At 34.6% G+C, this 27,988-nt stretch overlaps 1 protein-coding gene across 1 annotated transcript; it reads left to right on the forward strand.

The window, feature by feature from the left end:
- The first annotated feature begins 522 nt into the window (after positions 1–522).
- Positions 523–27,787, forward strand: LOC129269512 (exocyst complex component 7-like). Its single transcript, XM_064105890.1, has 23 exons — positions 523–743; positions 5,044–5,164; positions 5,711–5,776; positions 7,657–7,756; positions 8,225–8,309; positions 9,068–9,173; positions 9,966–10,083; positions 10,575–10,613; positions 11,176–11,363; positions 11,959–12,023; positions 12,335–12,369; positions 13,408–13,523; positions 13,849–13,953; positions 15,266–15,385; positions 16,578–16,676; positions 17,733–17,792; positions 18,219–18,288; positions 18,660–18,725; positions 19,266–19,386; positions 20,028–20,123; positions 24,356–24,476; positions 25,709–25,842; positions 26,272–27,787. Exons 2-23 carry the CDS (start codon positions 5,114–5,116, stop codon positions 26,366–26,368), a joined length of 2,058 nt encoding a protein of 685 aa, XP_063961960.1. The 5' UTR covers positions 523–743; positions 5,044–5,113; the 3' UTR covers positions 26,369–27,787.
- The last annotated feature ends 201 nt before the right edge of the window (positions 27,788–27,988 follow it).

Consider the following 27,988-nt stretch of genomic DNA (forward strand, 5'->3'; position numbering starts at 1 on the left):
TCAGCCTGGATTATCCCTTTAAAACTCATAATTTTGTATGCATTTCTTCTGAGCTAACACATTCTCATGAACTTTACACACACACATATAATACCATTCCATTATTTTTAAAATCCTTGCCTCTGTGCATGCCTGATAGGGGTGGGTATAGGCAGACAGAGGAGTAATTAATTGCTACCTCTTCCATCCCAAGTATTTAAAAATAATGATTTTAGCAATTTTTATGCAAATTGTCTAAAAAATATCCTCCCAAATTAAGTGTGCATGGGATCAAGCCCATGCAGATGCCATAATAAATCCTGCAATTATACTTCATAGGCCTAAATCAAAATGTAAAAAAAAAATATTAACTCCCAGCTTGTTTATGTTTCTGAATACTTTTAAATTTTCTTGCCACTATCAAAATTCCAAATTGTGGCCATGTCCCATTATCTTGTTGTATTTCTGTGTTTTAGGGTTTGTCTGCACTCGAGTCACCAAGATTCTGGCTGTGATGTCATTTTTCTTTGTTGTTCTGAAGACACTGTATGTTTAAATTTTTAGTAGAAATTGATCGCTGTATTTATTCGACGGGGTGTTGGAAAACCAATGGAGTACGCTGTTGAAGTAACAGCAGATAGACGTAAGGGTACCGTACCCGGTACGTTTGTTATGTGGATTTACGTGAATGGGTCAGGCCAGGAAGAGGTCAATCATAGATAGGATCGCCGAGTTTGCATGCAGTAATTTTTGATTTTCCACTGGTATGTATTTTGTTTGATTTTATGTGCTTGTACATTATAGTCTACTTTTCTGTTAACCCAGAGAGCTCCCGCCCGCACAGCGGGCGGGAGCCCAGAAGCTTACCGTGTATTTTACCATTGTCACCGGACTAGGGTGATTTATGGTCTAAATATTTCTCCAAATGAATTGTGAAAACAGAAAGTATACAATTACCATGATTATATGGATGAAGGTCTAACGAGTGGCAGATTCCTGACATCTGGGCACAGTCTGGAACCTCAAAAAAACGAAAAGTTCTCTCCTTCTACCCCGTCTCGATCGGCCATTTTTGTTAAAAATCGTAACAAAATGGCCGATCGAGACTGGGTAGAAGGAGAGAACTTTTCGTTTTTTTGAGGTTCCAGACTGTGCCCAGATGTCAGGAATCTGCCACTCGTTAGACCTTCATCCATATAATCGTGGTAATTGTATACTTTCCGTTTTCACAATTCATTTGGAGAAATATTTAGACCATAAATCACCCTAGTCCGGTGACAATGGTAAAATACACGGTAAGCTTCTGGGCTCCCGCCCGCTACGCGGGCGGGAGCTCTCTGACTCTGGGTTACTTTTCTGTTGGATTAGTTATTTAGCTCTGATTTTGTTAGAACTCATGACTGAGTCTTAACTTAAGACTTTTTAGCTTTGTCTTTGTTGCCGTTGGGAGGAGCCTCTCTGGGCCTGGACTGGCGGACTGGCTGCTCGCCTCTGCTACTCCGTCTCTCCGGGAAGCTCCGGGCTGCGTAATCCATGGGTCTCCGATCTCCGTTGCGTCTCAGTCACAGAATGAAAATCGCGGCGCTAGCTCTAGCGCAGCATAAATAATATGAGTGGGGTTGTTTTTGTATGGTCAGTTCCCCCATGTCTGCGCGGTCTCTCAAGTCTGCGCACCCGCGTATCTGCGCGATTCTAGTAAAAGAAGATACGCAACGAGCAAGAACTTTACACATGCAATACATAGACAGGTATTCATAAAAAATCTGACTCAAAATGGTGGAAAAATAATGAATTCAGGGCATTTCATGTGACGGCCTCAAAATGCAGCCTTTGTCATCAAAATCCCCAAATCGTGAAAGTGAATGAGTGCGCAGACATGGGGTACCATTTTTTTTTCAATCTGAAAATGACTGCCCAAAGGTTTTTTCAAGAAAATCTTATATTTTCTTTCATTTTTTAATGAGAAATTTGGTACACTTACTCTTAATAATATAAGGAACACTATTAACCAAAAGATTTTGTGAAATAAGAAGAAATTCATGTTAAATCTTAACTCAAATTGTTAGGTGCGCAGACTTGGGGCCCACCATCATAAATAAGGCGCTAATATTAAATGCAGTTTCAGACTTACACATTCATTGGCCAACAACCTGACGTCTTTGACTATGAAAGTATGATCAATGATGATTGATGGTGCCTTGGGCTTGGTGGCCAAGTCTGCGCACCTACCAATTTAAGTTAAGATATAACAATAACTAGACCAAAAGCTTCAGTCTCTGTATTTTGGTTGTTCCGCTGAACTACGTTGGCTCCACTCACCATACATAGACTGAAGGGGATGGGGCCCCGTACCTACAGCCAACGTATAGTGAACTAGCGTTTTATAGATCGCGATTTAAAACTGTTTTTTAAGCAAAATTGAAAGTTTCATGGTTTCCATTATCAGGGAAATATATATAACTTAAGTAATTGCATACCTTGGGCCGGAGTTATTGAAAAAAATCCTCTGGATGATTGAGAAATCTGTCATCTAAGACATTTTCACCTGACCTGACGGTTTTTCTTGCAAGTTGCCATCTTGAATGACGTCATTGTCGTTATTAACTTAATGTCTCGAATCGATATATCGCGATTATAACTAGTACTCGTACTAGTATAACTAGTATCGTTTATCTTCGGTTTCGTTCGCATATGGAGCAGATCGTATAATATCGAAAGCAATATCGATATCACATTCGTGATTGTTGACGTTCGTTTGTAAATATTTTATAGTTTGGCTGCCATTTTGACCATTTTTATCGTGTTCAACCCAATTAAACATCGGTAAAGTATATTTTTCATGCCTTTTTCATCTATATCGTTTAAAGTATTTAAATGTTGGAATATCATCAATTAAAAGTTTGTTGTTTATACATCCTTAGATTGTAAATTCGATGTGTAAAATTACATCAAACTTTGGACTGTGAATTGACAAAAGGGAGGGAATGAGAACACATGCGAGCCCACACGTACACCCTACCGTCGGTAAATGGGGATTACAGTAAAATGTCAGAAATTGTTGAATAAATCCCCAGAAACGACGGATATTCCTGTCTAAACAATAACAACATGATTCATGAATTACTTTTTCTTTCACAAAATCTTTCAGTTAACATTAAAATAATGATGTTCCTTATTTATATTATTATGAGTAAGTGTACCAAATATCTCATAACAATTTGAAAGATATAGGCCTAGGCCTATAGGATTTTCTTGGAAAAAACCTCGGGCTGTAATTTTCAGATTGAAAAAAAAAATGGTACGGTACCGTTACCCCATGTCTGCGCACCCATTCACTTTGCACACGATTCAGAGATTTTGATGAGAAAGGCTGCATTTTGAGGCTGTAACATGAAATGCTCCAAATATATTATTTTTCCACCATTTTGAGTCAGATTTTTTAATGAATATCTGTCTATGTATTGCATGTGTAAAGTCTGTGTTCGTTGCGTATCTTTTTCTACTAGAATCGCGCAGATACGCATGTGCGCAGACAAGGGGGACTGCGCAGACTTGAGGGAACTTGCCATACTTGAGTCAGGAAACTTATTTCACCTCAGTCAAATTTTGTCTGAATTTTTGCCAAAAATATCGCAAAGGCTTTGCCTTTGATCCCTTAACAGGTAATCATGGTAATGGTTAACCCAGGGAGCTCCGGCCCGCACAGCGGGCCGGAGCCCAGGGGCTTACCGTGTATTTGACCATGATACTCACGGGACTAGCGTGATTTATGGTCTAAATATTTCTCCAAATGAATTGTGAAAACAGAAATTATGCACTAACCGCAATTATATGGATGAAGGTCTAACGAGTGGCAGTTTCCTGACATCGAGGCACAGACTGGAACTTAAAAAAAACGAAAAGTTCTCTCCTTCTACCCCCGTCTCGATCGGCCATTTTTGTTATGAATCGTAACTCCCCAGAGCTCCCTGGGTTAGGTAATGGTGTGTGTAGTCTGTAGACAGCTGGCAGCCGTCTGTTTCAAGGAGTTTTTTAAACATTTTAATTTTTTTTCTTCGTACACAGACGGCCTGCGATCGTGCAGCCGCCATTAGGGGGTTAACAATGCAAAATCCCCCCGACGGGGCTCATCGATTTTTGTCTTTATTTCATGAAAATATATAAAAAGAACTGGACCTAAATAAAGATTATTCTATTCCGTTTTGGCCTGAAATGCACCAAAATGGGAAAAAATAAACTTAAATAATAATAATACTATTCAGTTCTTTTATAGCGCATAACACATAGCAACGCATGTCCCTATGTACTTGGATGAAATTAAGGAAAGAAATTAAAAAGTACAATGTACTTCGGCTGTCGCGCAACTCCCACTTCCCTGGTTTATCCGAACTTAATACATAAACATATGGCCATTGAGTCCCTGTACAGATCGAGTTAGAACTCTGGTCTCTGTAATTGGTGAGTGGAGCCAACGGAGTTCAGCGGAACAACCAATATAACAGAGACCTAAGCTTTTGGTCTATGGCAATGTGAACCCCTACCCTACGGCCTACAAAACTCCTAAGTATTGGAAACAAAACGAGACCATTGACAAGTATTCCCTGAATGGGCACCTAAACAAGTACAACGATATCTTAATTGTTATGTCACGGACGTGATCATGGATGTCGGCTTTACCTTTACTTTTCATAGTACCACCCAAGACACCTCTCTTAAATCGGACCCTAAACACGTAGTGTTGGGGCAAAAAGTAAATCCTTTATAAAGTATTTTAGTCTTTTTATACCATCGCAAATTGGACCATAAACACATAGTTTTCCTAGCGAAATATATATACCCCTTTTTCATTATTTTAGTGTTTTCGACACTCTTATTACGTTACGTATGTAACATGCCCTGTCTTGAAAAAAGAGATCCTTTTTACATGTTTTTTTGGTCACGTATGGTATCCACTCGTCAATGGAAGTGGCCCCACGCGGCCCCACCAGCCATGCACAAGTCAGATTTAGGCCTATTGAATTATCATTTTTCATATAGCAGGATTCACTTTGGTTTTCATTTCAGGACTTGTAGGTGACCAGCTGATGCTAGAGTGTATCTTCCAACGTTGAATTGATATCTATCATCTGCAAATATGGAAGATACTGCACAAAAGATTCGGATGATAGAGGAAAAATTGGCAGTTGTAAGCAAACAATAATTTCTGCTCACATGTATTGCATGATTTATAGAAGTCCATTCTAAAATTGAAACAAATTGTATTTGCAAACATAGATGACATACATGTGCATTACAAATGTTTTTTTTTTGCATAACATAGAGTATATTGCATGAAAAAAGTAAGGCAAATTTTATTGCTCCTGTAACCTTTGCAGAATACATTTAGATTAGATTTTCAGGAAAATTTTGCATTTTTACATTTTTATCATTTTACTTTTGCATAATTATGCATTATTTAGATTTATATTATATTTCATGTGATGTGATAAAGACATAATGATTAACTTTTTTTTTCTTCAAATGATTCTGAAGAGTGGCATTTTTCATTTGTTTATCAGATGGATTTTGCATTTACAGTATTTCAATTCATTCCATATTTCATGTGATATTACTTAATTGTTTTCTTTTCTTCAAATGATGCTGAAGAGTTGCATTTTGAATTTGTTTATAATTGGAATTTCAATTCTTTATTTTGTGTGATATTAAATAATTAGCTTGTTTTATTTCAAAGGATGCTGAAGAGTTGACTTTTATCAGAGATAACTTACACAAGAGTCAGCATATGAGTCAGAATATGGTGAGTTTGACTCTGGTGATAATTCCACTTCAGTATGATAAATTGAGAAATACTTGTTAAATTGTAAATTGCAGGGGGGAAAAATTACACTACGGCCATGGAACATAAAAGAGATCCCTCAAAAATCCCTGTTGCAGATTTAGGCAGTAGGTTTTGAAAATAATCCCCAAAAATGGGAAATTATTTTTTTGCCTGGTATATAAGTTATTTTGTAAAGTCATACTCTATTTAATCCTGTTTAAAGCACAATTTATCTGTCACTTGCTTGATTTATTAAGATTTAAATTGGGTCACTACAAAGAGGTATATTCCTCCATGCATAAACAGTGTCGGGTTTGTCTCAAATTGAGTGGTTAAAATTTTCAGTGTAGAACAAGGGATCATTCTGAAAATTATATCTTTGGAACAGGTCTGACATGCTTGAGGCATAGTCGACTATTGGACTATTTATAAGGTGACAAGTGTGGGTAATTATTCTAATGCCCAAGCAGAAATCGGTGTAGGCCTATTACATGTATATGTATCTACAATCCCCTCTCATCAATTTATTTGTATTCAACAACTAGCGAATTGGGCAGCACTATTTTACAGGTTTGTCAAGATCATCCTTCCCAGCCACTATTCAATTCATTTGCTGGCTTCCTTTGAAACAGAGAATTATGTTCAAATTACTCTTGATTGTCTACAAAACACTGAATAAACAGGCTCTAGATTATTCAAATAACTGTTTGACGCTGTATACACCAACTAGAGCACTAAGGTCGGCTGGTGACCCTCTTCCTCTAACATATTCATTAACTCGTACATTAGCCGGTGAAAGAACTTTTACTGTGTCAGCTTAAAAATACTGGAATTATTTGCCTCTTATAATAAGACAGTCTCCATCGATAGAAATTTTCAAAAAGCCATTGTAAACCCATCTCTTTTGTAGTTTCATAGTTTTAGCTTAAGTGCTTTGGGCCTTATTGGAAAAGTGCCGTATAAGTAATAACTATTTTTATTATTATATGTTTTATAAGATAGTGATGTGGGTCCTTGTTATTTGATAAACATCTTTATTTCAAAACTATGACCAGTTAATAGAACTAGTCATTAGTACCAGTCATTAGAAAATTTGCATGTTAGCTATAATAAATAGCTGGTTAAGGGGCCATTCCACAGAGAGAAAGACCGCTGAAAGACCTTTGAAAGACCATGAATTTTGGTCGATCTTACAGAGGTCTCTCAATGAACCTACAATGGTCTTTGAGGTCTTACACGAGTCCTGACCAATCTTTCAGCGGTCTTCGTGGTCTTCATGGGCTCCAAAACTTTTTGAAACGGTTCAAAACAGTCTTACAACGGTCTTACAAGAAAATGGTCTTTCAGTGGTCTTTCAGCGGTCTTTCAGCAGTCTTTCGATGAACTTTCAAAGGTCTTCATAGTCTTTCAATGATCTTTCGGCAGTCTCTCAAGATTTTGCGGAGATCACTGTAAGACTCATGAGAGATCATTGAAAGACCAGGCAAAGTCCATGGAGAGAATTCTGAAAGATCACTTGTTGCATAAAAGATCTCTGAAAGACCATTGATAGATCTCTATAGGACTAGTCTAAGACCAGTAAGACAAGGAATATCCATCAGTCTTTTAGAGTTCTTTGAGGGGTCTTTCTGAGCCATTCCACAGAGATGACAAATTTCAGTGATCTTGAAGACCGCTGTAAGACCTCACCAATTTTAAGTCTTTCAGTGGTCTTTCAACGGTCTCCGTTCTGTGGAATGGGGGCCTTATGTGACACAATTCAGTCAATCATTTGACTAGGATCCATATCACCATTTTATAATGCTTGACATGCATGCATTGTACAAGAACAGACACTCTATTATTTACTGTTTTGAAAGGTGATGATCCTAACATCTTTTGAGAATCGTCTTCGTCAGCTTGAGGAAACCATCTTACCCGTCCACAGGGAGACGGTCACTTTGCAAAAACTACAAGAAAGTATCCTTTCTTATTGTTCAGCACGATTAAATTGGACATGATTTGATCACAGAATATTATACCTATTTCCGTAGACTTCATGATAATAATAATAATACTTTCTTATAACTCTTACAAGTAGCACTTCCTTTTAACAAATATTAACAAATATAATACAGCATAATTTCTCCGACCTGAGCAGGGCAGCTCTTGTGTGCTCAAATACTGGATTCTAAGCATTGAATTCTATTTGTTCACAATATGTTACAGCCTCATCATTTAGGTCCTCAAGATTGGAACATCAGTATTTGACAAATTAATATATATTCCATGGAAAAGGATAAATTCATGGTTTTAAATATTATTTTCAACATAAAACAACTTATATTGAGCCTGCTTTGATGTTCTTAAATTATATATATATATATTTTTAAATATTGTTGATGCATTTTGGTTGAATTATGTTCCTTAATTTGCCAATCTTGTAAGATATTGAATGCACCCTAGTTTCATTTGATCATGTTCTGAGCTACCATGATGCTGTTAGAGAATTAGAAAATGCTATCAAGGAAGGGTAAGTAAATACTCAAGAGTACCTTTTAGTGATTTGAGCAGTATCTTGTCAATGATTTTCACCGATTGATTTCTTCTGAGCCAACCAGGGCCCTGTTACATAGAAATTTCTATTATAGTAACTTTGCCATTCAGTGGTAACTACCATGGTAACAATGCTAATCAACCAATCAGAATCAAGGATTTCATGGAAGATACCACTGGATGGCAAAGTTACTGTAACAGTAACTTTATGCAACAGAGCCCAGATGCAAGGATATCAGCTTGTAACAGTTATTGGTGAAAATTACTATTTACAGTATTTCATGTAATATGTTTCCCCGGCCTCAACCAGTAGCATGTTTATTGGAGCTCATACCTATCTGCTCTATTTGAATCAAGTATTTTGATAAATATGAATGAGCCTTGATTGAAAAGCAAGTGGTTTTGGGCATTGGGGCAAGTCATTAAGTATGTACATCAAAGACCCTATATGAGGGACCTACAGTATAATTCACCTTTGGGGCATTGAAGGAAACTTGCAATCAATTGTAAGTCAAGTTTGGGTCCAAAAAATCCATCATAATTCTGGCAATTGATTGCAAAATTGCAGTTGATTGCTGATCTGCTTCTTGCAATGAGCTTTAGAAATCAATTTGCAATTGATATTTCAATTTTAAATTCACATCATAAATATGAAATTGATTGCAAATAGTAAATTCTTGCAACATCCCCTAGTGAATATCACTGTTATCATTTGATCTCTATATACTTCTTTAGGCCTGGAGGAAACTATGAAAAGTATCTCAGTCAGATGGCACAGATACAGGAAGCTCTTGATTTCTTTGCCAAGAACAACCCAGAAAGTCCAGAATTGTCCAAAGCTGTGAGTATAATGTGCTCATGATCAGTCATGGCTAGGGGACGCGGGATGGGCTTGCCTGAAATTTTTTCTACAGAACGGTACTTTTGAAAGTGATGATGATCTTCATTTTTTTTTGCTTTTCGGAAATTTGTTACAATATCCTGTAAACCTGGATACACCCCTGCTTTTGATGAACTGATTGGCTATGAGAACCACATGGTCACTGTAATATAAGTCCATTATAATTAGAAAGTCAATGGATTGATATACCTTCATGAATATGTGGGTTCCTATAATATTCTTGGATAAGGGAAATCATTGAAAAGCTGCTATGCATTTTTATGTAATGACCCTGCCCTCCAAAAGGTCAGGTCTACATTTGGCCTGGGCACCATTTCATTAAAGTTATTAGCATTGACAAATGAACATTTTCCGACAGTTGTCATAGTGACAGTCAGAGACCGGAGCTTCTCAGCCAATCAAAACAAAGGATTTCACCAAAATTGGTGGTGCCTTCAACTTCATGAAAAAGGTCTGTTTCTGAGGGAAGAGGAAATGTACTTTTTACCCTGTATAACATTTTATGGGAGGAATAAAATTGGCTTAATTAGTAAAGCATGTTGTCAAGAGTTCATACAAAAGATTTCTTAGATCTCTATTAACAAATTCATCTTAAATTTGCCTTGATTTACTGCATCAGTGATGATTTAGCATAGATAGTTTGTAAACACTGTACTGGGATACCAGTTAAAATCACAAGAGAAATTTGTTCAGATGTAATAATAAAGCATTGTTTTGTTGTCTTTTATTCAGACTTCAATATTCAACACTGGTAAAGAATTACTTCAGCATGAATTCAGGAATCTACTTTCTAGACACAGTAACCCTGTTCCTCCGATCAAGATTTTAGATATTCTGGGTACAGATGAAGGTAATATTTCCAATAATAGTAATGATAATAATTTGCAACATTTATGAAGCTTTTGATATATATTTGTAAGCGCTGCATGCTATTACTCCTGCTCTAGCAAGACTACCCTGATTAGACGATCATGCATTCAAGGAATCAGAAAGTTAATTCCAAGCCTTTCAGTTATCATGATTTTTCTTTCAAATTGGTATGTATCAGTAGTATGTGTATCTGTTTTGTTGTTGCTACACTGATGGAATATAATTCAATGGCCAATCATTTGATATGAGTTGATATACAATGCCGGTACAGTTTGAATCATTTTGAGGTTTCACTAAAATATGTTTTGCAAGTCAAGAAGCATTATCATTATTTTCTCTAATATTAGATGGTTATATGATTTTAAAGTTTCTTTTTTAACAGTTCTGTTTATTTCATGCTCTCAAATCATCATAATACATGATTTGTTTTTCTAATGTTTATAAATTTATTATTGATTCAAACTATTTCAGAGTTGGCTCCAGAGGACGCATCATTCAAGCAATTACCAGGTAATTTTGAGGCTTTTAGCAAATGGTTTGATACTGATTCATGCTCAGAGAAATCCTAAGGGTACATGAAATAAATATAATCCTCAGGCATTTTCCCTATTTCAGTCCTTGACATTTTAACACTTCAGGCCTTATCAGGTTTTTTAATGTAGAGCAGGCATGGGGCTTTATTGTGTTAGTTTCTTTTCAGGCCCAGTCTGCAAAATTGACTGACATTCCTGATTATTGTTTTAAGGTAGCAATTGGACCAATCTGTTAGTAGGCCAAGTTGGTTTGGCCATGATTGTGTCAGGTAGTGTAAGATTTAGATCATTTACCAATAAACCAAGGGAATACAACCCTTTTGAGTGAGTGTAATAACAAATATTGAAGCTTTGGGCAGTGAATAGGTAATGATAATTGGTATGTATTTTCATTTTGAAGTTTCCAGTATAAATCATGATTGGAAAATGGAATGAATGAAACCAAGTTATTAAGGAATTATTGCTTATAGTGATAAAAACATTATTCAGGCTCTATTAGCAGACCTTTCATAGGCCATTAAAAAAAATCTGCATTATAGATGATGTCATAGAAGAACTTTCTGAGATTTCAAGATGGTTGCTAAACCAAGGGCAGACTACAGAGTTCATTGAGATCTACCATTCCACAAGAGCGGCCACACTGCGTAAATCAATGGAGGGACTCAAAGATCACCTTAATAATAAATCTGGAGGGACAGGTCCTGGTGGGCCATACTCCCCTCTAGTGGTAAGTGGTTTGGTCTGCCCACCGTGTGATTAGCCAGTTGGAATTGATGAATGGTTTTGAAAATTGAATATGAGATAGATGTTCGTACCCTGTTTTATTTGTTTTCGAGTAGTTTTAGACACATTTTATTCAATAACAACAAATTTGAATTATTCAGTTAGTAATCATTATATAGGTTTGTAAGTTATGATATTCATTCCAGTAATGAATATTATTATTTTTTTACACATTTTATAGTTATATTAATTTTTTTAGTTTCTGTTTCATATATTTCTCCTAAAGAGATCTGATAAAAATACATAAAATAGAAAATGAAAAGCAATGTATAAATAACAAATGTACATCAAACAAATTAAAGAAAAATGAGGAGGGAATTGGCTGAAAAGGAAGATACCTTGTGATTGGCCGACCCATATAAAAAATTTAGTAATGTGATGAAGTTTAAATGTCTTTAGTTATATGAGAATGCACACAAACCATTTCTGTCTGCACATTTTTTTTTATATCTTTGAGATATGAGGAATAAAAATCAGATTCATTCAATTAATGTGGATCAAATTTTAAATCAAGTATCTATTTTCTACTGTTGATACAGGTTGGTGGTAAATTGCATAGAGGAAAGGAGCAACCTCTAAAGAGAACTTCTCATCTTCTAAGATCGTAAGTTATTTAGGGGGCTGTTTCACCGGGGGGGGGATGTTTCACAAAGTCTAAAGTGTGAGGTGACATAATCTGATTGATGGATACATGGTAGTGTTTGTCCTGTGCACATGATCTGACCAATGCAGTGATGCATTACATGAAATTTAATCTTTGTGAAACACCCCCCTGACATTATGGCCAGTGTATGCCGATGTACATGTCACATACAATGAATATTATATTTTATTGGATAGTACATTGTGTTGTGACTGAAATTTTATCATTTATTATGTTTGCCTATTGAATTCTGCTGTTTCTCTCATTTGCAGGGGAGGAAAGGGAAAAGTCTCCTCCAGTATGTTTGGTAAGTGTACATTACGTTATTAGTTAGTCACTTGAAATGTAAGATTGATTATGTTATCTCATTATCAGTGTTATGAATTATACCATTGATGGGCTGTCAAAACCTGGGGGTGTTTCACAGAGAGTTATGTACGATTTTATAGAGTCATGCTTAAGACAAGTCCACCCCAATAAAAAGTTGATTTCCATATAAAGAGAAAAATCCAACAAGCAAAGCACTGAAAATGTCATCAAAATTGGATGTAAAATAAGAAAGTTTTGACATTTTGAAGTTTTGCTCAAGTTCACAAAACAGTTATATGCACATCCCGTTCTGTATGCAAATGAAGGAACTGATGACATCACTCACTCACTATTTCTTTTTTATTTTATTATATGAAATATTCTAATTTTCTCCTCATTGTCCTGTGAAACAAAGTTGTATTTCTCCCTGAACATGTGAAATTACCATTGTTTAATATTTTATGGTTCATTCAAGTTGGTCCTTATTGTCAAATCTGAAAAAAATGAAATACCGGTATAGTATAATTCAAACAGTAAAAAACAAAAGAAATAGTGACTAAGGGACATGGATTTTCTCTTTGCATGTGACTAAATTGTGCATATAACTATTTTGTGAAAAATGAACGGAACTTTAAAATGTCATAACTTTCTTATTTTACATCCGATTTTGATAAAATTTTCAGCATTGTGCTAGTTTGATTTTTCTCTATTTATTCAAATCAACATTTTTCTAGGGTGGACTTGACCTTTAAATGCAGATGCACGCATGACATGTACTATGCCATCTGGACAGCTGGATCAACACATGCCCATAAAAGAATACATGGTGTACCGTGAAACCACTACACTCTGGCTACAAAACAGCTACTCAAATAATTGCAACAAATTTCTCAATTTTGCTTTATAATACCTCGATTCACTAATAGTGAGGTTTTTGTTTGTTATTTTCTTTTTGCTCCATACGTAATTTAGAACTTATTTTTTCATATACCGGCGCGTACAAACATATTTTTCTTTGTGATTTTGATTGATACAGGCCATAGACGAACAGGATCTAATGTATCAGAGAACACCTCAACCAAAGATGAACAGTTGGACCCAGAGACGGCCTGCTATCTCTTCTGTGTATCAAGTCTTATTAAACTCATGCAGGTACTCTAGAAACTGAATATATCTCTCTGTTTTGCTCAGTGTGGTGGTATCTTCAAATTCACCAAAACCTTGGTAAAGCAAATTTTGTTAGTCCCAAGATATTCTGTTCAGATTTAGCTATGCACATCAGGTGTGTATTCAGCATCAGATCCTACAAAGCATTTCATGGGCCCAATTGTCTGGGGACAACAGTGACTCTATACATTTCTTTGTCATAGTTGATGCTGGATACGCTAGCGCACATAGTATGTTATCTTCTAGTAATGTACAATATACAAACCAAAATGAATGAATCAAAGAATCTTTTCTATCCTATATATTTCAGAGTGAATCTCAGCTAATGGCAAACATCATACCTGATGAACACCAGAAGAAAACCTTTGATAGGGTCATTGAGAAACCTCTTGATACTATTCTACATGATGGAGAGGTAAGAAGAATGAATTATTTCATGCGTACATACATTTTGCATATGTTGAACACTTCATAGAAGTTTCTTTTATGCTCTTTTCCTCCATCCATCATTATTGAGAGGTGAGTATGTGCATTATTACATGTGTACATCAAGAATTGCATATGTTGAACACTTAATTAAAATGATGTAGATGTTTCTTTATGCTTTGCTGGCTCCACCAACCATAGGTGGTTGTCAGAGTCATTAAGTTGTCTTATCTGTCCTGTTTTCCTTGTAAAAATAACCAAAGAAATGCTTAAGCAATTGGTCCAAATAGACAAGTGGCAATTATCTGATTAGATATTTTGGTCACAGAGTTCAATGCCAGTTGTTGTATGTGTTCTGGCAATGTAGGATTCATAAATATCAACTGCCAAAACTTCCAAAATTTTGTTTACCAAAATTTCTAACTTTGTGAAATTAACAATACAGTTGACAAAAATGACCTGATGTAATCAACAACATTGTTGATTTAAAAGGCCTGGTTAGGGAAGGCATGATGTTCATTACAGGATGGATGAATTCAGTAATGTACATCATTCCTTTCTCATTAGTTCAGCTTGATTTCATTCGTAATGCTAGTTTGCCATTAATATTATTGAAGTATGATAACTAATTTTGTTGTCTATAGACCATAATATTTGCAAACTAAGCTCTATTTTTTCATAATATTGATAATGATGATTTGCCATTAATATTATTGAAGTATGATAACTAATTTTGTTGTCTATAGACCATAATATTTGCAAACTAAGCTCTATTTTTTCATAATATTGATAATGATGATTTGCCATTAATATTATTGAAGTATGATAACTAATTTTGTTGTCTATAGACCATAATATTTGTAAACTAAGCTCTACTTTTTCATAATATTGATTATGATGATTTGCCATTAATATATTATTGAAGTACGATAACTAATTTTGTTATCTATAGACCATAATATTTGTAAACTCATCTCTACTTTTTCATATGTATTGATAATGATGGTAATAGAGATGATGATGATATGATGACGATGACGATGATGATGATGATAATCTAGTCATTTATGAGGTGCTAAGGACATATCTAAAATACTTATTGATTATTACTACCCTGGTCATTTTATAGCTTTTCTCCACTCCCAGGGGAGTATTTAAAGCACATTCAAAAGTGGACATTGAAAATGCACCATAAAACATACACCCATTTATTATTACACAAATTTATAAGAAATGAGATTCGGGAAGAGGCGTTATATGGAAAAAGATATTTGTTAAGTTATTGATTATTTTCCTCACAGCAAATCATCAGTGCAGCAAAGAGGGCTATAGCTAAGCACGAATACTCTGCCATCCTAGGTATATTCCCTGTGCTGAAACACCTATTAGCCGTCAAACCAGACTTTGATGAAGCTTTACAGGTATGTGGTCATGTTTATGTTACATGGGGTTTTTTTCATATCATATTTGTATTATCCATCCATTTATTCTATGTAGCCTACTGATATTGATGTGTTAACAAAATCAATTTTCATTTGTCATGATGGACACAAATTAAATTCTTATCCTCATACTCATACCCTTAAAGGTCAAATCCACCCCAGGAAAATTATGACGTGAATAAATAGAGAAAAATCAAACTAGCATAGTGCTGAAAATTTCATCAAAATCGGATGTAAAATAAGAAAGTTATGACATTTTAAAGTTTCGCTTATTTTTCACAAAACAGTTATATGCACAACTCAGTGACATGCAAATGAGAGATTCGATGATGTCCATCACTCACTATTTCTTTTGTTTGTTATTGTTTGAATTATACAATATTTCAATTTTCACCAATTTGACATTGAGGACCAACTTAACTGAGCCATAAGATGTTATAACAACGGTAATACCACATGTTCAGGGAGGAATAAAACTTTGTCTCACAGGACAATGAGGAGAAAATTAGAATAATTCATATTTCCTATAATAAAATACAAAAGAAATAGTGAGTAAGTTATGTCATCAGTTCCCTCATTTGCATATCGAACAGGATGTGCATATAACTGTTTTGTGAAATTAAGCGAAACTTTAAAATGTCATAACTTTCTTATTTTACATCAGATTTTGATGAAATTTTCGGTGTTATACTTGTTGGATTTTTCTCTTATTATTCAAATCAACTTTTTGCTGGGGTGGACTTGTCCTTTAATTGATGTTTAAAAATAAAATTTGAAGATTTGCTTCTTTCTTTTTAATTCTTGATAGCAATTCAAAGTCTATCTGAAGCTTTAACAAAGGGTCAGTACCTCAATGTGAATTATACTCGAGTATCATTAAGGATGGCAATATAACAAAGGTGAAGTGGTCATGCTCATGCATTTTTTAGGGGGGGGGGTACAAAAACGATAGATAGCCAGGCTCTGAATGACAAATTATGTGTTGTCCAGTGTATTATTCTTACTAGGCCTATATTGTATTTTGCATTGGATGGTTGTGCAAATGAAGAAAGTAGAATGATAGAAACAAAGCAAAATAGGAGAGTAAGAGAAATGTGAAAAAAATATACAGTATGTGCAGTGTACTTCATGCATATTGTATAACATTGCTATTGTTATGTTGGTAATACAGGGCACGGCACCAAGTACGCGTAGTAAACTACCTAGTCTCATCTCCAGTCTGGAATCGACAGGATCAAAGGCTCTGGAAGAATTCTTTGATATCATAAAGGTACTCACTGGTTGTGTATTCACATATATCTCTTATACTAGATTGATGGGTTATTCTTTGGTTTATAGGAGAATGGAACCCTTGTAATCATTTTAATTCATACAAAAGAGAAAAATTGAAGAAACAGATCAGTGAAATTTTGAGGAAGATTGATTGGATGATAAGGAAATTATGAGCATTTGAATGTTGAGATCACTATGCTATGTAGATCTTCCCATTGGCAATGTGAACAATATCTGTGATGCCTCACATGAACAAATTTCTTATTGCTTGTCCAAGTTTGTCCAAACTATCATTCTTATTCTTTGATTTCCTGTTTTCACACGAGTTAACTTTTTTCTTTTTTTTGCAGGAGTTTCTGCATTTTATTCATAAATCAATGATAAATTAACATGTTCACATAATATCAAACATATAAATGAATACAATTTAAATGTGACAATTGAAGATATACATTGTAAATAATACATGAAAAGACTGATAATTAAATCATACATAAGCATGTGATAAAGTGAATTCAGTAAAATACAGGGGCCAGCTATTATAAGCACAGAGGTGCTTGAAGCAATAGCAGTCAGCCCTTACTTGCTGTAAGGGATTAATTCTCCTTTGATTATGCAAACATTGAGTGTTGGATTTCGTTCATTAAACTGACATGGATTTTGGGGTAGTGAGGGTGATTATTTGTTCCTGTTGTATTTTCTTTTCATGCTCACCATATCATAGAAATTCTTGTGAATGAATATACATCAACATTATAAATCTGTCTGAGCATTTGAGCCTCCGAGAATAAAATACATAATAATAATGATGGTAATGCTACTGATGATTGATGATGATGATGATGACGATGATGATGATGATGATGATGATGGCGGCGATGGTGATGGCGATGATTATGATGAAAATGATAACAATGAATGAAAAATATGTTAGGAAATACCATTAAAAGTACATGTATAGTCCCAAATGAAATATATATTTACAGATTCCCTAATTCTAGAACCTTTCTATCAATTATTTTCAATTTTATCAAATTTCATTCCCTGATAACAGAATGATCCTGATAAATCCAATATGCCAAAGGATGGTACTGTCCATGGTTTAACTAGCAATGTAAGTAAAAACATTTCTCTTACTTAACTTTACCTACATGTACAGCGATGTTCAAAAGTTAGTAAACCTCACCAGAAAATGAACATATTTAAAGTGTTAAAGTTCTGCCATGTTTTAGATATTTAGTTGTGAAATCAGGTGATAAAATATTACATTCAGTAAAGTTTATTCTCTGGGCTCGCCGAATATTGTAGTGTTGTTGTCTCGATTCAACACTCAACATGAAGGAGTGCATTTTGCGGTGGGATTCCTTAACTTTTGAAGACAATTGTATATAATAATAAATCATATTGTTGTGAAATAGTAAATTTAGAACAAACACCTTGAAAACACATATAAAGTGAGGACACATTATCCATGGAAGATTAAGAACAATTTCTATTTCCACAATATGACACAATCATTTTTTTATCTTTCTTTCAACAGGCACTTATTTTCCTGGATAATCTATTGGATTTTGTAGAAACAGCTGCTGCTATGCTTGCCACACAAAAAGGTAATAATCATTACTCAGCTTTGTGGAAGTTTTGAAATCAAATTAACCAAATTCAGTTATAAAATCATAACTATATATAGAAATGTGAAATGTATGCTCATGAAAAAATGTCCCCCTCTTTTCAGCTTCTGCCATTATGAAGCACTTTTCTTGTTCTAGTTCTGGGAAAAAATTCCCCCCTTCCAACCCCCCCCCCCCCCTTCCTCAATATCTTAATAATTATGAATATGAACAAACAATTTCAATGGAAATTGATTTTCCGTTTTATTTTATATTAATTCAGATCAAAGACATTCTCTTTAATCTGTTGTTTGAAATTTAATTGGCTTGATTTATATGCTAGAAGTTTCATTTAATTTTATATTTTGCAGACCCCACCCTGCAGATGCGTAGTGCTGATCCTAAAGCAAAACAAAGAAGAGTTGCAACCTATGTTGGTAAGTATGGGAACTGTAGCTTTACATATAAATAACTAAAAACCTGTATTTCCATTTCAAACTGATCTAAAATGGAAATTATCTTTTGTCATAGAAAATTCACACAGCAGGAACATTAATTCCATTTCACAAAGGTAAATTCAATGAATTTTCATACTAAAAATAAAGCTCCAAAATGATTTTCCGTTCTGATTTTACCAGTAAATGGAAAGTCACTGGCCTTGTGGTAACAATCTGATTATGAGTTGAACAGAAACAACCACGTAAATCTTTATATATAAATAACAATATTTTAAAAATTGATTTTAGTAGAAAATTTGTAATTTGCTGGGGTGTTTGCTTTGTTTTGGTTTTTTTTTTTCTTCAGATAAAATTTGTGAGGCGCTATGTTTGCCATGCTGTCATACAGAATATTTCCATCTGTTTTTCTTTGGGGGTTCGGATTCGTTTGTTGTTTGGGTTTTTTGGGGGGTTCAGGTAAAGTTCATGATGCTATGTGTTTGCCATGTTGTCACACTGAATATTTTTCTCTTTTTTCAGGTAAAGTTCTTGGAGCTCTTAGTTTGAACCTAGATCAGAAGGCTAAGACCTATTCAGACCAGTATCTTGGTGCTATCTTTCTTCTCAACAACTATCATTACATCCTGAAATCACTTCAGAGGTAAAGTCATCTGTGTTCAATGATGTAATGTCCATAAAAACTTCTGAATTCCAGGAGATTGTAGCATTGAAAGTGTACATAAAGGAGAAAAGGAAAATAGTTTCCCTTGAAATAGTTTGTTTAATTGCTGACACCATGCATAATTCTTTTTTTTTTCCAGAGAAAAGGTGAACTATTTGTCCCCCCTCATATGTGCATTGAGCTAAAAAAAACAAACATACACTGCACCTGGCAAACTCAAGCCACTGTGCTCATCGTGTGGTCCCTAGGTGCACCTAGGGCTGGCTACCTGCCAAGCTAGCTAGCAGCATATCCAAAGAGTTAGGGGAAAATTTTCATAAGTTGTGACCTTATTTGTTCTTTCTTTGTTATTGCTAATGTGGTTTGATGTACGAAGGAATAATACATGTGGAAGGGATATAAAGCAAACACATGACTCGTTCTCAGAAAAAGCTAAAAATATTCACACTCTGGGAAATCAATTCTCTCTCGGGGCCATGTCCTTTTTGTAGAAGAGTACTGTTTGATGATCCTTGGTTTTCAATAATTTAGCCAAATCCTTGAGCATCATGGTGTATTTGTGTACTATGCTGCTATCAGCTATTTGATGTGTTTGTTGTTTTCTTTGTTTGTTTTTGTAGGAGTGGTTTGGTGAAGTTAGTGGTATTGAGTAATCCTGATATTGAATCTCACTATGAAGACATTATCAAGGAACAGAAGAGAGAATACTCCAGAAGGTAAGAAAACCTACATGGAGCCCATTTCATAAAACTTGTTACAATCACAAACTTGCAATAACAGTTAAAAGCTACTGAAATCATGCAATTTGATTTGCTATTAGGAAACTTGTTATGGAAATTGTTCATTTGTTATTAAAACAAGTCTTTATGAAATAGAACCCTTGTGTTACATTCATTGATTAGTTGGTTACATGAAAATACAAATCAGAGCTGCCAAGTAGTGCAGACTTTCAGTATTTAGTTGTGAAAATGAGAAGAATACTGATGGTTTCATGCCAAATGCTCATTTTTAAAGTTCAGTTTTATGTGTTATCCTATGGCATTTCTTTGAAAGTATTGATTTCCTCACCAAACTACTGAAATGTTCTTCTTCATGTTGGCAACTCTTCAAGATGACAGACTCAAAGGAAAATGAAACCTTTGGAGCAAGTTAGCTTGTGTGAAAACAGGAAGAAAATAAATTAAGAAAATGGAATTTAAGAAATTTTTAGTAAAAGTGGATGAATACTGAAGTTGTGAGCATTTGAATGTGGATAAGGCTACGGAGATCCTCCCATCGTTAAAGGAGAATTAAACTGTTGGAGCAAGTCAACTTGTACGAAAGTTGAAAACTCATGATCAATGAAAGTTTAAGTAAAATTTGACAAGCAATGAAAAATCAACCATGAGCATTTGAATGTCGAGATCACTAATGCTATGGAGATCCTCCTGTTGCCAAAGTGAACAAGATCTGTGATGTCACAGAAGTACAACTGTCCCTTTAAACACTGAAATACCCTAAAACCTCTGTTTTTTGCTCATTCTTATGATAGGACAATCAATTTATCAATGATATAATGTTGAGAAACCTGTATTACATGTCCTCGCAAAAAATAGACTAGATCTGTGATTAGATATGATGTCCTTTTTCAGAGTCTGTCTGACCTTTCTATTTCTCTTTTTCTGTCTTTCTCCCTCTCTCTCTCTCTCTCTCTCTCTTGCCCTTTCCCACTTGTCTATTATGATCGCCATCATGTCACTTTCTTTTTTGTTTTTACTTCTTATTGCAATCCTGCTGTTTTCTCCTTCATCCCTTTTTTTTCCTTCTTTCCTTTATTTTTGCTACATCCCCCTCTCTTTTCTCAGCTTTTGACATGCTTACTCTTGCCATGCTTGCTCCCCTTTCTTGCTCCCCACCTGCTTGCCTGTCTTTTTGTTTTTTAGATTAAATCTGTTTTATTACATGCATCTTCTCATTCAGTTTGTTGTTATACTGGTATTGCAGTTTTACACATAATTTTTTTTCCCTTTTGTAATTGGTTGAATAATGGTTACTGCATGTTATATATTCATTTATTTTCTCTGTTATGTTTTTTGAATAAAAACCAAATTGAATTTGAATTTAGATAAAAGAGAAAATTTAAGTGAAATATGTATTAAAAGGAATGGGGAAGTTGTATGTGTGTGACCTCACAGATCTTGGTCACATTGCCATTTGGAGGTTCTACACAGTATAGTGATTTAAATATTCAAATGCTCATAACTTTCTTATTTTTCATTCACTCTCCCTCAAGGATTATTGATCTAGTTTTTTTTTTTTCTCTCTTTTATATGAATTCAACTGGATTCAAGGGTTTCATTCTTCTTTAATGCAACCAAGATGGGTGATGTCACACATAAATAACTGGATATCATTTCATCGACAAAATATGAAAAACCTCTCTTTTTGCTCATTCTAATGGAAGTGCAAACTATCACTCAGAAGTTCATTATATAAACCTTGATATATTTTGTTGAACTTGCATTACATGCCTTCCAATAAAAAGAACACTCATATAGCATACCAACTATGGTAAATATTCAATTATGGTCGTTATTATGGTAACAACTCAGCAGACATTACCATAATGGCAAGTCACCATAATTGTAAAGCAAGTCTTTATGAAAAAAGACCTCTGATCTACCAATACATGTAAACTCACTTAAAGGTCAAGTCCACCTCAGAAAAATGTTGATTTGAACCAATAGAGAAAAATCAAACAAACATGCTGAAAATTTCATCAAAATCGGATGTAAAATAAGAAAGGCATGACATTTTAAAGTTTCGCTTATTTTTCACAAAATAGTTATGTGCCATTCAGTCACATGCAAATGAGAGAATCGATGATGTCCCTCACTCACTATTTCTTTTGTTTTATATTGTTTGAATTATACAATATTTCAATTTTTACAGATTTGACAATAAGGACCAACTTGACTGAACCATAAAATGTTAAACAATGCTAATTCCACATGTTCAGGGCGGAATAAAACTTTGTTACACAACAATGAGGAGAAAATTAGAATGTTTCATATGATAAAATACAAAAGATATAGTGAGTGAGTGATGTCATCAGTTAAATTAAGCGAAACTTAAAAATGTCATAACTTTCTTATTTTACATCTGATTTGGATGAAATTTACAGTGTTGTACTTGTTTGATTTTTCTCTTCTTATTCAAATCAACTTTTTGTTGGGGTGGAATTGTCCTTTAAAGAGATGATTCAACTGAAATATGTACAAAGGTCATGGGAAAGTTTTTTCGTATGTGACATCAAACATCCTGGTTGATTGTAATTTTTGTGTAGAATTTATATTTTTTTAAAGAATCCTGTGAATTGGTTGAAGATTAAACTGATCCCTAGACAAACATGTCATTCCTTGTCATTTTCATAATTAATGAATAACTTAATGCTCTCATATCTACCCACTTGAAAGCATATCAGAGTCCAAGGTGGGTTAACTATATTTGCACTGATAAAGTATTGTTCATTTATTGAAAAAAAGAATTGTTGTATGGTATTTCTTATCATTCATGCTCTTCACAAGTCAGTGCCCTAATAGTTGAACCAGTAATCGACCGGTTCAACAATCAACATGAAAGTGAATTGTCAAGTAAATCCCGTGGAATGAAATTATCCAAATAAAAATGAATTTAATGATTTATTTTGCTAGCAGCTAGGGCTCTTTATAACCCAACGTCAAATTTTAGGTTTTATTTCACAATACTTTTTTTTTTTGGGGGGGGGGTATCTTTGTAAATAACAGAGTTGCCAAATAGTACTGGTTTTCAGTAATTATTACTGAAAGATGAGAAAGAATAGTGGTGGTTTCATGCAAAATACTGATTATCTATAGTTTCAGTTTATGTGTTGTCCTATGGTACTTCTGTGAAATTATTGATTTCTTCACCAAAATACTGATTTCCAGCCTTTAAAATACTTGAACAGGTTAGCATCTCTGAAATAACACACAATATCATTTATTTCATGAGCCATATGTTTGTATCTTTATTCGTTTTGTTGTTGAAATGATCATTATATGCCATAATCCCTCCCCCACCCCTAATCTGAAAGCACAGACTAATATTTGACACCAATTATACCATGTGGAGGGTGAAGACTAGTCTCTTTAACTCTCAGGCCCGTATTCTAAAGTCAGGTTTAACTTAGATCATGGTCTAACTCTGTGCTAAAATTATGGGAAGCCAAACGTGTCAAAATTTTTATTCAGTTGTATGTTTCTTGTGTTTGCTGTGCTCTTTCCTGATTCATTGATGGTGAAGAAAATCATATTTTATACTTCCTAGACAATTATGAATGATTTGAGAGCCAAATGAGCTGAAATATGATATCTCTACCGTTAGTGATTTATGTAAGAATTGGCTATCCATACTTAAACCACAACTTTAAACCTGAGTTTAATTTAAACCCGACTTCTAAATACGGGCCTATGTGTCAGTCACAGTATATGATTGACATTAGTCACTTCTTCTGATTCTGCATTATTCATTATGCAAATACCAAAGGTCTGTGCCTGCAGACTACTATCCCCCTCCCCTTTACTACCAGGATTGAGAATACCCTCAGGTTGTAATGGCTGAAATACCAACATGTGGATCAATCTTAATTCAGTCGAAAAGCAAAAAAGGCATTTTCCCCCATTTTCTTGTTGCTTTTAATAGTTTTCCACTTTCCTTGGTTTTATTTGTCATGGTATCAGTGGCATATTATTGTTCATTTTTTATGTTATTTATGTAAGATTTCTTCAATGAAAACCAGTATCACTATAATGTCATTAATCATCAGTTTGTACATATATATCTGTTTACATTGAGAGGGCTTTCTTGTGAATCAAACCAATTCGGCTTGTAGAAAAGAAAACATAAATGAATAATTGATAATTATTATCCTCTTCATTTATGTGTGTAGTTGGAACAAGGTCCTAGCCTACATCCTAGAAGTCAACAAACCAGTGGGTACCCAGCGATTAGCACAGGATGCAAGCAAACTCAAAGACAAGGAAAGACAACAAATCAAGGATAAATTCAAGGTTATATTTTCAATTATTTTTCCTTATCAGAACAGCAACATAAGACGCTTAGATAGATTACATGGTAGCTCAAGCAGGGCAGTAATAATGCGTATTCAGACCTCCTTGAAGTTTGTGAGCTCCAGGTATTCTCTGATCGGGATATTTAAAATATCAGGTATTTTTTTCCAATGTGAAAGCAAAATACATGTTAATATCCCCCAAAAGAAAATACCTGAGAAATAGTAGGTTATTGCTTAAATTACAAGAATCTTCGCTGGTACTTTTTTTTTTAAGGTTGTAGGCTAGGCAGGGGCAGATTCCAAAGGGCACATTTCTGTTTTAACAACATTTTTACATTACAAATTTTAATTGTGCCTCTCATGGGTCAGCTCTGCCCCCCCCCCCCCCTGGATCCGCCAGTGGTTGTAGGTATTTCTGAAGTGTGAAAGCTAATTACAGGAACTTTCTCCACCCACCCAGCCTTTGCCTTCGCCTAGCCTGCTTATCAGACCATACTGTGCATGCATGTAACTTAGAGAGCTTTTCCCAAAAGGGTGTGCTTCTGGTCATTGTGAATGCAGGAAATAATTATTGGGTTATTTTAGCCTGAACGTGTTTTTAACAGGTACTCTGGTGATTAAGGCTGTCTGAACACACCCAATGTTGCATTTTGTAGCCTCTGGAAAAAAGTATCATATAAATCTAGTTATTATTATTATTATTAGACCAAACACCCTGATAGTGGTCTTTTGGGCAGAGTGCAATATACCTGTATATAAACTGAAAATTTATTATCTTACAAGTTGATATTTTCAAATACTTGTAGATTGTCCTAATGCTCTGATTTTTTTTATATGGTATACAATGAAAAAATTATGAGAGTTTTGATTGTATTTTTTTCATACTAAGGTCTGAATTCTTACTTTTTCATCATGTTTTTGGCCTTATTTATGTAGGAAAAGAGTCATTCTAGATGATTTTCAGACTTTTTGAATCAATTCTAAGTGGCATTGCACCTGGCATGCCTGATTTATATGTAGAATGAAGGTCAGACTAATGAATAGTACTATGGAGTATGAAATAAGCAAATTTCCCTAGTAGTTTGAATTATAGAAATGATTTTTCATTATCCAAATAGCAATGTCAAGAATGGTAAAATCTTAGTGTCTTGACAATTATCTTTTGAAATTTAGAATTCATTGAAGATAAATGAAATCCAGTTGGTTTATTTTATTATTCCTATTGATCAGGGGTTTAACACTGAGCTTGAAGACCTGCACCGGATCCAACGAGTCTATTCGATCCCAGACGTAACACTAAGAGATGCTGTGAGGAGAGATAATAGAGACTTCATTGTCCCTCAATACTCCCAGTTCAGAGACAGGTGAGGCTCACTTTTACTTTAGAGTGCAAAAGACGTTACAAAAAACCTCCGCATTTCAGTGTATTTTATACCATTTCTCTGCAGAGCCTGATGAAAAAGCATTCACAATTCAAATTTTTAAGATATTTATGTTATCAAAAATTGTTTGTCTTGCAGAAAGTAAAAGAAAGCAAAAATGACCTGAAAATTATATTCATGCTAGTCCAGGGTATGGATAACAAAAACTTAAGTTTGATAGGAAGTGATCCTTAGGTGCCCAAGATTTGGTCATATGAATACCAAATTTTCCCCATTAATTTGTTTGGTTCCAAACAGTCATCATCATTATTATTTGTAGCTGGATTTGTCACAGGGCCATCTTCATTTCAGTTTGGTGCTATGTTGATATAAATTTCACTTAATGTAATGTTTTTTTTCTTACAATTACAGGTATTTCAACACAAACTTCACCAAGAACCCTGAGAAGTACATCAAGTACACACCGGACAATGTTAAAGAGCTTCTTGATAAATTCTTTGACCTATGAGCACTGTATCCCTGTTTTCTAGTTGGTCACACTCCAAATTGTAATGAAGTAGTATGCAGCAAATCATTGTAATTGATTTGTTAATTCAGCTTACTTCATTTAACTACATGTGAAATTAAACTTGTTCATTCAAGGTGTTTAGCCAAGCTCTATATAAAGTTACGCATTAATTAATGTACAGCTGATACATGAAATGCGATAATGTCATGAATTATACTTTGGCTTGAAAATGGAATTGAACAGTTAGAAAAATGGTCAACCAACTACCTTTTTATATTTTAACCTCTGCTAATTGATTCTATACATGTCACAATACATCTGCGGCCATGGGTGTCGATCACGGGGGGATGGGGGGGATATATCCCCCCCAATATTTCAAGTGGGGGGGATGGCCTGTATTATCATCCCCCCCAATAATTTAGGGTAGAAAAATTATAATAATGATGATGAAAAAATGAAAAGTTTGATCATGATGATTATAGTGATGATTATAGTATGCCATCAATCAGTTTGTTTCCCTCGCAATTTGTGTATATTGTTATTCAATGAAAACATTCTTTTTCAGGACTATTAAACAGATGGGTGGAAGTTCAAGATGAAAAAGTATGTATATGATATTTTTTAACACATGACATAAAAGGACCCCAACGAAAAACAACTTTTGTTGATAGGGTGTTCCATCCCACCAGTTGTGAAAGAATTAATTTTGATAAATCAATTAATTCAAAAGGGTGGAAAAACAAACGGGAGTAAAAGGGTGGCAAGATAAATCGTCTAAGGAATGACCATATAGCTATTAGAGTAATAGCCCCACCAATTAAAATATTTGGGGGGAACATATCGTTTTGCCCCCCTCCCAATAATTCCGCATGTGCAACTAAAAATAAAATAAGATTGTAATGCTACACTGAAACCAGCAAGCGAGATTAAGATACCAACTCGATTTTGATCTAAAATCGTGCTCAAAATGTCTGCTTTTCAGATCGGAATATAAAATTTTTCAGCTCGCGCTTCGCGCTCGCATCATTTCTGTACCAAAACCCCATACTTTTCATGATTAAATAGGTGAATAGAATGTCCCGTTTTCAGTTCTATACCTCAAAAGAACTCCCGCTTCGATTTGCAATAATCTTTTGTTGGATATATATCTTGTTCTTTATTTAAAGCGTCCATTAAATTGTCTTTTTGTCCAGATCGAAATATTAAAATTTTCAGCTGACGCTTTGCGCTCGCATCTATTGTTCTTCTAGATACCCATCTTAATCATTGGTACCAAAAGTGCTTAGAATATCAAGTTTTCACATCAGAATAAAAAGAAATTTTTGCTCGCTCTCTAGTGAGATCCATGTATCTATGCTCCTCATGAGTTACTACAAGCAAACCTAAACAGGTACATTTTTCCTGTTTTCATGTCATACTAAAAATTTTCAGCTCGCGCTTCGCGCTCGCATTGTTGGTGAGGTTGAGATATGTGTCTCTTTCTCATGATTCATATATATATATATATATATATATATATATATATAAAATATAGGCCTATGTGTAGGGGTGTGTGGGTGAGTTTGTTCGTTTTATATGATCGAGCGTCTTTGGAACGTTGATTCATGATTTTGCCCCCCC

The sequence above is a fragment of the Lytechinus pictus genome, chromosome 10 (assembly GCF_037042905.1).
Source record: "Lytechinus pictus isolate F3 Inbred chromosome 10, Lp3.0, whole genome shotgun sequence".
Classification (NCBI taxonomy): domain Eukaryota; kingdom Metazoa; phylum Echinodermata; class Echinoidea; order Temnopleuroida; family Toxopneustidae; genus Lytechinus; species Lytechinus pictus.